This window comes from Taeniopygia guttata, chromosome 15, assembly GCF_048771995.1.
Source record: "Taeniopygia guttata chromosome 15, bTaeGut7.mat, whole genome shotgun sequence".
In the NCBI taxonomy this organism is placed as follows: domain Eukaryota; kingdom Metazoa; phylum Chordata; class Aves; order Passeriformes; family Estrildidae; genus Taeniopygia; species Taeniopygia guttata.
Window position 1 is genome coordinate 1964083 of NC_133040.1, and position 10428 is coordinate 1974510.

Below are 10428 nucleotides of genomic sequence, written 5' to 3' on the forward strand. Positions count from 1 at the left end.
TGGGAAAGGAAGCTTTGGCTTTTGTGCACACCTTAGAGCAGAGGCTGAGGAAGGTGCTGATTTTTGCTCTGGAAGCCTGGCAGTGCCTCTGGAATAGCTGTCACCTCTCTAGGATAAATCCCCCCAGCTTCCCAATTTATTGCATTGATGTGCAATTGTCAGACCTGACAATCCCATCCAAAGGAAAATGGTCCTGCCTGCTGCCTGCTTCCAGGCTGGCAAAACCCACAGGCAGGGGGGACTCTCCCCAGCTGCAGGGGAGCCTGGCTGGCTCCAGGTTTTCAGCTCTCCATGCCCCTTCAGGAAAGATCCAGAGATTTTTCTCCCTGCTGTTGCAAAAACAACCAGAAGTTTAAAAAAAAAAAAAAAAAAAAAGTCTTGACATTTGCCGTGTTTGTTTCTGCTCTACCAAGTCCTGCCATTTGCTCATCTTGGTCATGGTGGGATTTTCCCTGGCTGAGCAGAAGGATTATTTAGGATAAAGGCTGGGCAGCTGCATGGATCATGCTCCTTGTGCTGGCCCTGGTAGCTTGGGGTGAAACCCCTTCCCTGTGTGGTGCCTGCAGTGGGTTTCCCCACATCCCTGAGGTTTGGCAGGAATTTTTCTCCAAGGAATCGCATACTCTGGGGTCTGCACTCTACCAGAGTGCCTCAATTTCCCAGCTGTGGATAAAGGTGACCTCCGTGCCCACCCCACCCAGCTCTGTAAACTCCTGCCCACAGCACGGAAGGCGCAGGTCGGGATGCTCCCGGTGCTCCTCGCTGCTCCCTCTAAGGCCAGCCTTTCTCCCCTTTCCCTTGCAGGGTTTTCTGCTCCTAACTGGACCCTTCGCCCCCAGGGGATGCCAAACCAGTCCCAGCACCTGCTGCCCCCTCCAGCTGGAGGGCACTGGGTTTTGTATTTCACGGACACGGTGGCTCCTTTCCCAGGGGAACTGCCCCTGGAAAGCGCTCTGTCTCTCCTGTTGTTGTGTCCTGATGATGATGATGATGATGATGACTTTTATTTCCTTTCCTTCCTCCTTCTCTTGCTCTTGTCCTGTGGCCATTTCTTTTCACCTCCTTCCCCTTCCCTGGATTTCCCCACTGGAGTTCGATGGCTTTATAACCTGCAGTGGCTCTTTTCAGAATTCCACACTTCCCCTCCTTCCCATGAGGGCATTTTGCAGCTGCATGAAATCACCACCTTTGTGATCATTTTTGGGAGTTTCTGGGGGTGAGCAGAGGGGCAGGGGCTGGGCGATGGCGAGGTCTTGTTGCTTGTCCAGAGCTGGGGGCTGTTCCTGCCAGGCTCCCTCTTTCCCCAGCTGAATCCTTGTGTTTTCATGGCTTCTCTCTGGATTTGGACAAACCTGGGCATATGCCCGAGGCTGGGGGCAGATGATGTGCAATTCCCTTGAATTTTATTCATCTCCAAGCAGCCTGGGTACAGCTGTGTGGTTTTTGATCTGATTTATGTGTCACGATTCCTCCTAAGCGGGCCCTGCTTTGTCTCTCTTCTCCTGCTCTCTTTTCCTGCTCCCTGTGAGCCTCTCCTTTCGCTCAGTCCCAACTTTTGCTGGCATGGAAGTTCTCCCACAAGCTCTGAACTCACAGGCTGATGTGCAGGCCAAGGAAAAGCTCCTGGCAGTGACTTCTCCAGGGGATTTTCCTGGGAAGATTTGATTTGCAGCTATGCTGAGGGCCTGGCTGCACCCAGAGCTTTGCACACCCTGATCCCTCTCCCAGGTGAGCCTGGAAAGCCACAAGGATGGGACAGAAGCAGCTGCCAGAGGGAACAAAGGCAGCACTTGGAGGGGGATGTGGGCTTCAGGTCTTTGGCAAGGATGTGCCAACAGAGGAATCATGAAATCCCAGAGCCAGCAGCCCTCAGCACATCTCGTGAGCACTTCTGGGACAGCAGACCCCAGCCCTTTCCACATCTGAGAGAGCAGAAAGTGCCACCGTGGGGCCATCTGCTGCCAAGAGACACGTGTGTGGCATTTTGGGGGTGAGCCAGGTCCCTCGGTGCCACCTGCCAGTGGCATGAGCTGTCTCAGCCAGGACACCTCCTGTGAGAAGGGAGGTGAGATCAGCTGCAAAGGTGCTGGGTCTGACACGCTCACACCTCAGCCCTGCTGCAAGAGCCTGGCCCCAAAAGCAATTTGTTAACACAGCCACAGAAAGGTTGGAGGAAACAGAAAGCTCTAACAGAGAAAAGCTGTCTGCAAGGGAAAGCAAACCTGACCTTGTGTGTCCTTCCTCCTGCTGCACCCTGAAGAGTCACAGAACATTCTGAACTGGAAGGGACCCACAAGGATCGAGCCCAGCTCCTGAGTGGATGGCCCATCCAGGGATTGAACCTCGGGGTTTTTAGCACCAGGCTCTGCCCAGCTGAGCCCATCCCAGGCTTCTCCTCCCTCACTGCCACCACAAGGACAGCAGGACAGGGCTGCAGCTCCTGCTGGAGGCAGGGATGCAGGGTTGGCATCTTGAGGTGGCAGCTGCTGCTCCTCCCCTCCTGCCCCGCTGTGCCCAGCTGTGCCCAGCTGTGCACGGATATCCTGGATGGAGCCGAGCAGCAGAGCTGCTGATGGCACAGGGATTGCCCAGGAGCTTTCACAGGGCTGACATCACCTGCCCCGAGCTAAAGGCAGCACAGAAAAGCTGCAGGAGCTCTGCTGCTCTCCCAGCCCATGGAACAAGCCCCACTGTCTCAGGCTGTGCTGTTATTCCCACCCTCGGCCAGGATCTCCTGTGCTGTGACACCTCCTGCAACTTCGACTCCCTGAATGCCTGAAGCATCTCCAGCCCAAAATCCAGGAGCAAGAGGGCTCCAAGCACCGGGAGAATTTGAGATCCAGGTCCGCAGGTGCCGGCTGAGCATCCAATATGGGATAAAGCGAATAAATGCTGCCACGGTGTGGCCGGAGCTGAGCCGGCAGGGCCGGGACACGCGGCCAGCGGTGGGGCACTGCCTCGGCACCCGGGGACATGCAGGGGAAAGCTGGAGAGCACCGGGGAAAGGACAGCCCACCCCAGTGGGCAGTGGGATGGGAGAGCTGGGTGCCTTGGCTTGGGATGTGTGAGTTTGGGAGAGGTCCTGGCTGGGAGAAAACTCCCTGGCTCCAGAGCTGGGAACACGCAGCAAGCTCGGCCTTGACCCCCATCCTGGGGCTGCAGAAACTAAATGAAAATCAGGAAGAAAATCAGAAAGAAAATCAAACTCATCCTCTTATTTTGAGAAATTCTAGCTCTGGCTTTGTGCTCTGGTCTTCCTTTAGAAGAAGGGAAGATGCAACCTGATGAGGAGGAGGTAATGCCCAAAAACCATCTCTTTGTCCTCTTCCCAGCTCCCACCTGGTGCTGGCAAGGTTTCCCTCCTGTGCTGCCTCCTGCCTGCCCTGCTGTACCATCTCCCACCTGCAGCCCGTGCCTGAGCTGGATTATCTTGCTTTCCCTGCATCCCAAAGCTCATCACCTCGTCTCCCCTCCCAGGGGAGGCAGCAGGGCGGCACAGCCCTCCTCCCCTGGGGGTGCAGAGGGTCTGGGCCGGGCAGGCAGGGCTCACCAAACACCGCCTGGCTGAGCCCTGCCGAGCCCCTGGAGGGGAAATGCTGGTTTAAGGCTCCTTGCCTGGACCTGGAGCAGAAATCCCCTCCCTGCCATGAAGCTCCATGAGGTTAAAGACCCCCAGGGCTCCGAGCTGCCTCTGCTCCCGCTCTGCTCACAACACCACTGGGAATTTTGATTCACTGTTTGCTGTTGAGTCAGTCTCAGACGTCTGAACTGCTCCCCTTCATCCCCTCCACCTGCAGGGGCTTCGCACTCCCCTCGAGCTCCATTTTCTCCCATAGCAACAGGGGAAAGAAACTTGTGGATGTGCTTTATTATTCCTGAAGTGGCACTTCCAGGCTGGCCTCTGCTCGTCTCGCCGTGGCCTTTCTGACCTGCAGGTGTAGCCACAAAATCTCTGCTGTGAGCACAGAGGGAGGTGGCTCTGCCCCAGCCCGGTGCCCTGAGCTGCTCCAGGGGTCAGACACAGGGGTTGTGCCTCTGGGGCACTCGGGTGCCAAATCTGTCCCCTCTGGGTGCCTGCTGCCCCCCACTCCAGTGCTGGACCTGATGGACCCAGCCTGGCCGGTGTCCCAGCCGCTCTCCCGAGGATCTCCACCACCACCCCAGTTTGGAGCAGCTCTGCTCCTTTTCACTCTCCAGGTGTTAAAGAGACCCTTCTCTGAACAGGTTTGATTTTCAAGACACTACAAAGTGGGGCTTTTTACAAAGATTTCACTTCCCAGGTCTTTCAAGTGTCTGCAGAGAGTAATTATATGGATTTGAAAACCCAGGGGAAAGGTTCTGTGTTTTCCCACCCTGCTGTGTCCGCCAGCAGGGAAAAACCATTCAGTGCACGGGTATCCAGAGCTGTGCTGGTGGTGATTTCTGAGGCTTCATCTCCTGGGAAGGGCTGCCTGGGAGTTTGTTGTTCTGTTTGTGAGAGACAACGGCAAAAAAATGAGACAATGGCAAAACAATGAGACAACAGCAAAACAATGAGACATCTGCCACCAGGAGTGGCCTCACAGAGCTGTCACCTCCACATCGCTCGAGAGGAGCTGAGCCAAACTGACCAGAGAATGGGATCTGGCTGTGGGCTGTGCACGCTCCCTGTCCCCCCTGTGCCTGCGTGTCCCCAGGGGGAGCAGGGACAGTGTCCTCCCCTGAGCACGGGGACCCACGGGACCCTGAGGTGTCTGCACAGCCAGCAGTCCTGCAGCTGGGCCAGGAGCCTCACCCTGCAGGGGGGACATGGCATGGGGACAGTGCCCCCGTGGCTGCTCCATCCCTGTCAGTGTGGTTCCTGTCCCCCCAGGCTGGCTGTCCCCTTGGCAGCCCCTCCTGCCCAGCTGGACGTGCAGGGGCAGGCTGGGCACGGCTCAGTGCCTTGTGCTGGGAAGGGAGCAGGGCGCTGCTCCTGCCTCGGGCTCCTTTTCCCCCTGGGATAACTGGGAGCAAACCCAGCCCCATCTCCCCCAGCTGGGTTCCACAGGGGGATGGAGGTGGGGAGGGGTCACAGCGTGGGTGCAGACTGGGGCTGGGGCTCTCCCACGTGCTGCAGACCCCGTTCTGCTCAAACTTGGGGGGAGAGGTCGTGTTTGTGCTCAAAGCCTCATAGATTTGCACCAAGCCCAAGCCAAAGCTGCTGCCTCCTGACTTCTGACCACTGAAGCCATTCCATTGCCCCCTGAGGGTTTCCCACCATTTTTGGGAGGATGTTTTTATGCTCAAAACTCGATTCTGTTCCTGCTTTCACCAGGGACTCGTTCTCAGCTGCAGAACTGCTCTGATAACTCTGCAATTGCATTGAGAGTCCCTTCGCAGAACAGATGGAGACACATTTTCAGGACCATTCGACTTTGCTGTAACTCCCTGTTTTTTATAACAATTCCTTCTGCTGTAACAGGGAGAGCAAAATTTGGCCAGTGCTCTTGAAAAACCTGTAATCCTGAAGCTGGATACAATTAGCCTGGAATCCAAGTCCTCCCAGATCCAAAATGCCTTCCACACCTGCTGGCTTCAGTGGCACTGGGGATTTTGGCAGCTTACACAGCAGCAGCAGCAGTTTCAGAGTATTTTTGCGTGTGTCAATCTGCGCTTGCACGTGCCTGCAATGCATGGCTCCAGCAATCCCTGGGAAATCTCCCCTTTCCCAGGAAAATCCCAGCTCCAGCTTCTTCCATGTGGCCATGTGTGCTCAGCAGGGAGTCAGGGGAGAAGGAGAAAGCTGCTGCTTTAAAGCACTTGGTTCCAGAAGTGAAACAGAATTTAGGAAAGGTCAAAATCAGCTTGGTGTAGCCCAGGGAAAACTTGTGGCATATCCAAGCATTGCCATGCAGATCCACCTTTTTTTCCTGCTAGGAAAATGCAGCAGACTGGCAATTCCTGGCCTCCACCCCTACAGATGTTTGGCTTTGATGGAAATTGGAGCCCTGGAATCACAGGAATAAAACCCCAAGAGGTTGTGAGCTCAGAGCTGAGCAGTGGCAGCAGCTCACTGCCGGGGCTGGTGCTCTCCTGCCTCACTCATCCACGTCCTGCCTGGCCAGATTTTGGGGAAGGAGGAGGGAGGAAGAGCCTCAAAGTGAGCAAAGCAAACCTGTGAGGCTGGCCCTGAGAATTCCTGGTTTACCAGGAGCCTGTAGGCTGAAGTTTTGCAGCTATTCCTCATTCCTGCGGAGAGCAGTTGGGCAAGACTCCTGTACCCAAAGCTTTCAGAGCTGTTCTGGAGCTGTGGAAAAGCAGGAACTGGGATGCAGGACAGCTCTCTGCAGGGCTGGTGCAGAAATCTGGGAGGGAAAAACACCAGGCAAAGTATTTTCCTTCCAGGGGCATCCTTAATACCTGGAAAATTGAAAGGCTAAATACTGGAAAAGTTGGTTTAAGAGAGGAACTAATTCAAGGCTTCTTTTTGCTGCTTTGTTTTCATGTGTTGGTTTTGGGGTGGGGAAAGCAAACAGAGAGCAAACAGCCAGTGTATCAAATTTGGATTAAATCAAACTTTTTGTTCCTACAATAACTGCTGGCGGAGATTTTTTAAATTTATCAAGGGCAACAAAACAGCCTTAATTCACTGAGACACTAATGCTCCTTGCTTCTGAGCCTGCTTTTTTGTTCTCCTCTCCTTGTGATCGTGGCATGGAATCCTATCTTAAGAAAAGCCACTTCCCAATAGCCTAGAGCATGTTCAGGAATAGGAGATGGGGTTGGAGAATCTCCCTAGGAGTGAGATTCAGTGTAAAATCCCTGCTTTGCTAAAACCCTACAACACAGGCAAATCCCCACAGTTCCCAAGGTTGAATTCCCGTGCTCTGCTGCCTCGAAATGCCTTTAAAAACCCCAGGCTGTGTGTGCTTTGTGAGCAGGCTGCAGCTTTTCCAGAGTGCACACACAGGTCCCCAGGCAGGGGATGAGCAGAGCAGGATGACTTTCAGCTGGGACTCATCGCTTTGGAGATTGCACAGAGTTAAAAGCACCACTTCTGCCAGCTGCCCGGGGAATTTGATATTCAGTGCCAATTAATTTTTGTAATAGGAGCAGGGATTTATCCCCTCGGCTCCCCCAGGCACCTTTAGTCTTAGACTCAAAGGTTGGGTTGGAGTTTTTCATTTTCCAGTGGCCTTTTCCTGAAGAGCAGCAGTGCCATGATGAGGATGGGGACTGGGCTGGGGAAGGTGGCAGCTTTGGGGCAGGGAAATCCCAAATTTTCCATTGTAAACCTTTCAGACGTGGGTAAATCCTGCTGGGCTGGGTGGGGCTCCATGCCCTGGCTGCTCCCTGCTCCCCTCACACCCTCACATCACTGTGCCTTCATTCGCTCGAGGAAACGATGCCAAGGTTGGAGCCTGGCACTCCCACTTTGCATCCCATGCCATCCCCCAGGTGTGTGTGGAGCAGGGGGAGCTCCTTTTGTAGCTGTTTTCTGTGTGATCCCAGGGTAGGTTTGTGCTGAGGCCGCAGGGGTGGGGTGAGCCCAAGCTGTGTGTGATCCTACCAGTGCTTTAAGCAGCCAGAAACGTGGTTCTTCCCCTACCTCCGAGCTCTCAATGCTGCTAAAAATCTCTGCCATTCGTCCCCCGTGCTCCAGCCCCTCTCTCAGACTGGCTCTGGCTCTGTTTGCAAGATATCCACGTTGTTCTGAAGCATGCACCTCTCTCTGTATAGTCCCAAACTTCTGATTTTATGGAATACTTATGCCTGTTTGCATTACGGTCAAAATAAAAAAGCGAACTAAAAGCTGGCAGTTCTTCTCTCCTCTCTGGGTTTTTAACACCGGGAGGCTGCTCGAGGTCTCTGCTGGTGCCTTGGCCTCGCTCTGCTCTGCCACCTGTAATGCCAGGGTGCCAGAAATAGCAGTGACAATCAGCAGCACCCGCTCACCTGCCAGACACAGACACAGCCTCGCCAGGAGCCTGAGTCACAGCACTCCCTATGTGAGAAACACCTTCCCTCTCCTGTCAACATTCGAAAGTTTAATGCAGGACAATAGGACACAAGGACCATAAACATTGAAAAAGTTTACTGAAGGACAATAGGAGACAAGGACCATAAACATTGAAAAAGTTTAATGCAGGACAATAGGAGACAAGGACATAAACATTGAAAAAGTTTAATGCAGGACAATAGGAGACAAGGACCATAAACATTGAAAAAGTTTAATGCAGGACAATAGGAGACAAGGACCATAAACATTGAAAAAGTTTAATGCAGGACAATAGGAGACAAGGACCATAAATATTGGAAAAGTTTAATGCAGGACAATAGGAGACAAGGAGCATAAACATTGAAAAGTTTAATGCAGGACAATAGGAGACAAGGACCCTAAACATTTAAAAAGTTTAATGCAGGACAATAGGAGACAAGGACCATAAACATCAAAAAAGTTTAATGCAGGACAATAGGAGACAAGGACATAAACACTTAAAAAGTTTAATGCAGGACAATAGGAGACAAGGACCATAGAGCAAAGACCTTTTTTAGGGCTGGGTGCATCCCGCCACCCCTGCTAGTTTGGAAACACCCTTTATTTACCATTTCTATGCATCAATGCCTGTTGCATATTCACAGATCCTTATGCACACTAAACTTTTCCCCAAATTGCTTTACATGTTCCAAGACTGTTTAGCCTGGCTCCTCCTCGGTTCTGCCTTTTTAGAGCATGCAGATTCCTTAGTTGTGGTTTTGGTCCTTTTTTTCCCCTCCAAGTTTTGGGCCTTGGTGCACACTGCCTTCAGTCAGTGAGTGCTGATAATTGGAATATCAATAGCAGCGTCCTCATCCTGTGTTCAGTCCTTTTTATCCCATCCCAGCAGCAATTTAACACAAGCATACTGATATCAGATATTTCACTAAGCTTAATTAACAACAGAAATCAAAACTCTATCTTTATAACCAAGTTACTTTAACACAACACATATAAAATCCATTTAAATATTTGCAAAAAGCCAATATTGTAATATATCTATAGCCCATGGATCCCATCATTTATCCCGTGTCCTCAGGGCTGGCTGTGTGCAAACCAGGGGGAGTTTTGGAGCCTTGGGAACACGGCAAAAGCAGTGCAGGCAGCAGCGGAGAGGCCTGGAAATGAGAAAGAAATGAGAAAGAAATGAGAAAGAAATGAGAAATGAGAAAGAAAGAAACGAGGAAGCAGCCAGGGCAATGAGGCAGAAATATGGACATGGCTTTTCCCATGGAAGGGAAAAGGGGGCTCATTAAAAAAGAGATTTTTTATATGGGCAGGGAGTGGCTTCCAAATGCCTGAGAACAGGGTTAGGTGGGACAGGGGAAGGAATTGTTCCCTGCGAGGGTGGGCAGGCCCTGGCACAGGATATTGATACACATTGATCCACTTTAGGTATTTCTGCCTATTGATGAGGTCCCCCCTGTGCACCCCGTTAGAACCTCATTTTGGAGAATTTTGGACTTTCTGTGCTGACAGGCACTGGCCCTAAAGATAAAACCATACCTGACCTGAGGCCATGGAGAAGGTTTCCAAAATTGAATGATAAAACTAAAATGATGGGTGCATAGTCTGGCTAGAAGTGTTAATACCACATAGTAGAAAACTTAGTCTGGGGTTTTAGAATATAGTAATATATATACATCATATAAATATATATATATAAAACAAGATAGAGGTTTTAAGGTGGAAGCTAGTCCTTCTTTACTTTCTTCTTCACAAATCTCAGTAGTATTGTGTAATTAGACAAAAAAGTCCACATTACAGAACACAGGTAATTAGTTATTCTGTTAAAAATAAAAATAATTTAAGAGTCATTTCTTAATTAGACAGTTTATCCTTAAAAGACCTTACACACATTGGTAAGTGGCCTTTAGGTACCTCCTTTGAGATATTTTTACACACTGACATGTCCCCTTTGGACACCCCCTTTCCAATATTGATCACATTGATCCAGTCCCTTTTTGGCACCCCCTTTCCAATATTGATCACACTGATGCAGTCCTTCTTTGGCTGCTGTTTCCAATATTGATACACATTGATGAGGCCCCTTTTTGACACTCTGTTTACAGTATTGATCACATGGATCCCTTTTTGACACTCCACTTCCAATACTGATTACATTGATCCCTTTTTGGCACCCATTTCCAATACTGATCACACTGATCCCTTTTTGACACTCTGTTTACAGTATTGATCACATGGATCCCTTTTTGACACTCTGTTTCCAATATTGATCACATTGATCCCTTTTTGACACTCCCCTTCCAGTATTGATCACACTGATCCCTTTTTGACACTCTGTTTACAGTATTGATCACATTGATCCCTTTTTGACACTCCACTTCCAATACTCATTACATTGATCCCTTTTTGGCACCCATTTCCAATACTGATCACACTGATGCAGTCACTTTTTGGCACCCCCT

General features: G+C 51.1%; 1 protein-coding gene across 2 annotated transcripts in view; it reads left to right on the plus strand.

The window, feature by feature from the left end:
• NOS1 (nitric oxide synthase 1) overlaps positions 1-7773 on the plus strand; it is a 68681-nt gene extending 60908 nt beyond the window's left edge. For both annotated transcript variants that reach the window (XM_041719301.2, XM_041719300.2), the window contains exon 29: positions 805-7773. In XM_041719301.2, coding sequence (XP_041575235.2) covers positions 805-820 — 16 coding nt within the window. In that variant the 3' untranslated portion in view covers positions 821-7773. The remainder of the gene's footprint in view (positions 1-804) is intronic.
• Positions 7774-10428: the final 2655 nt, after the last annotated feature.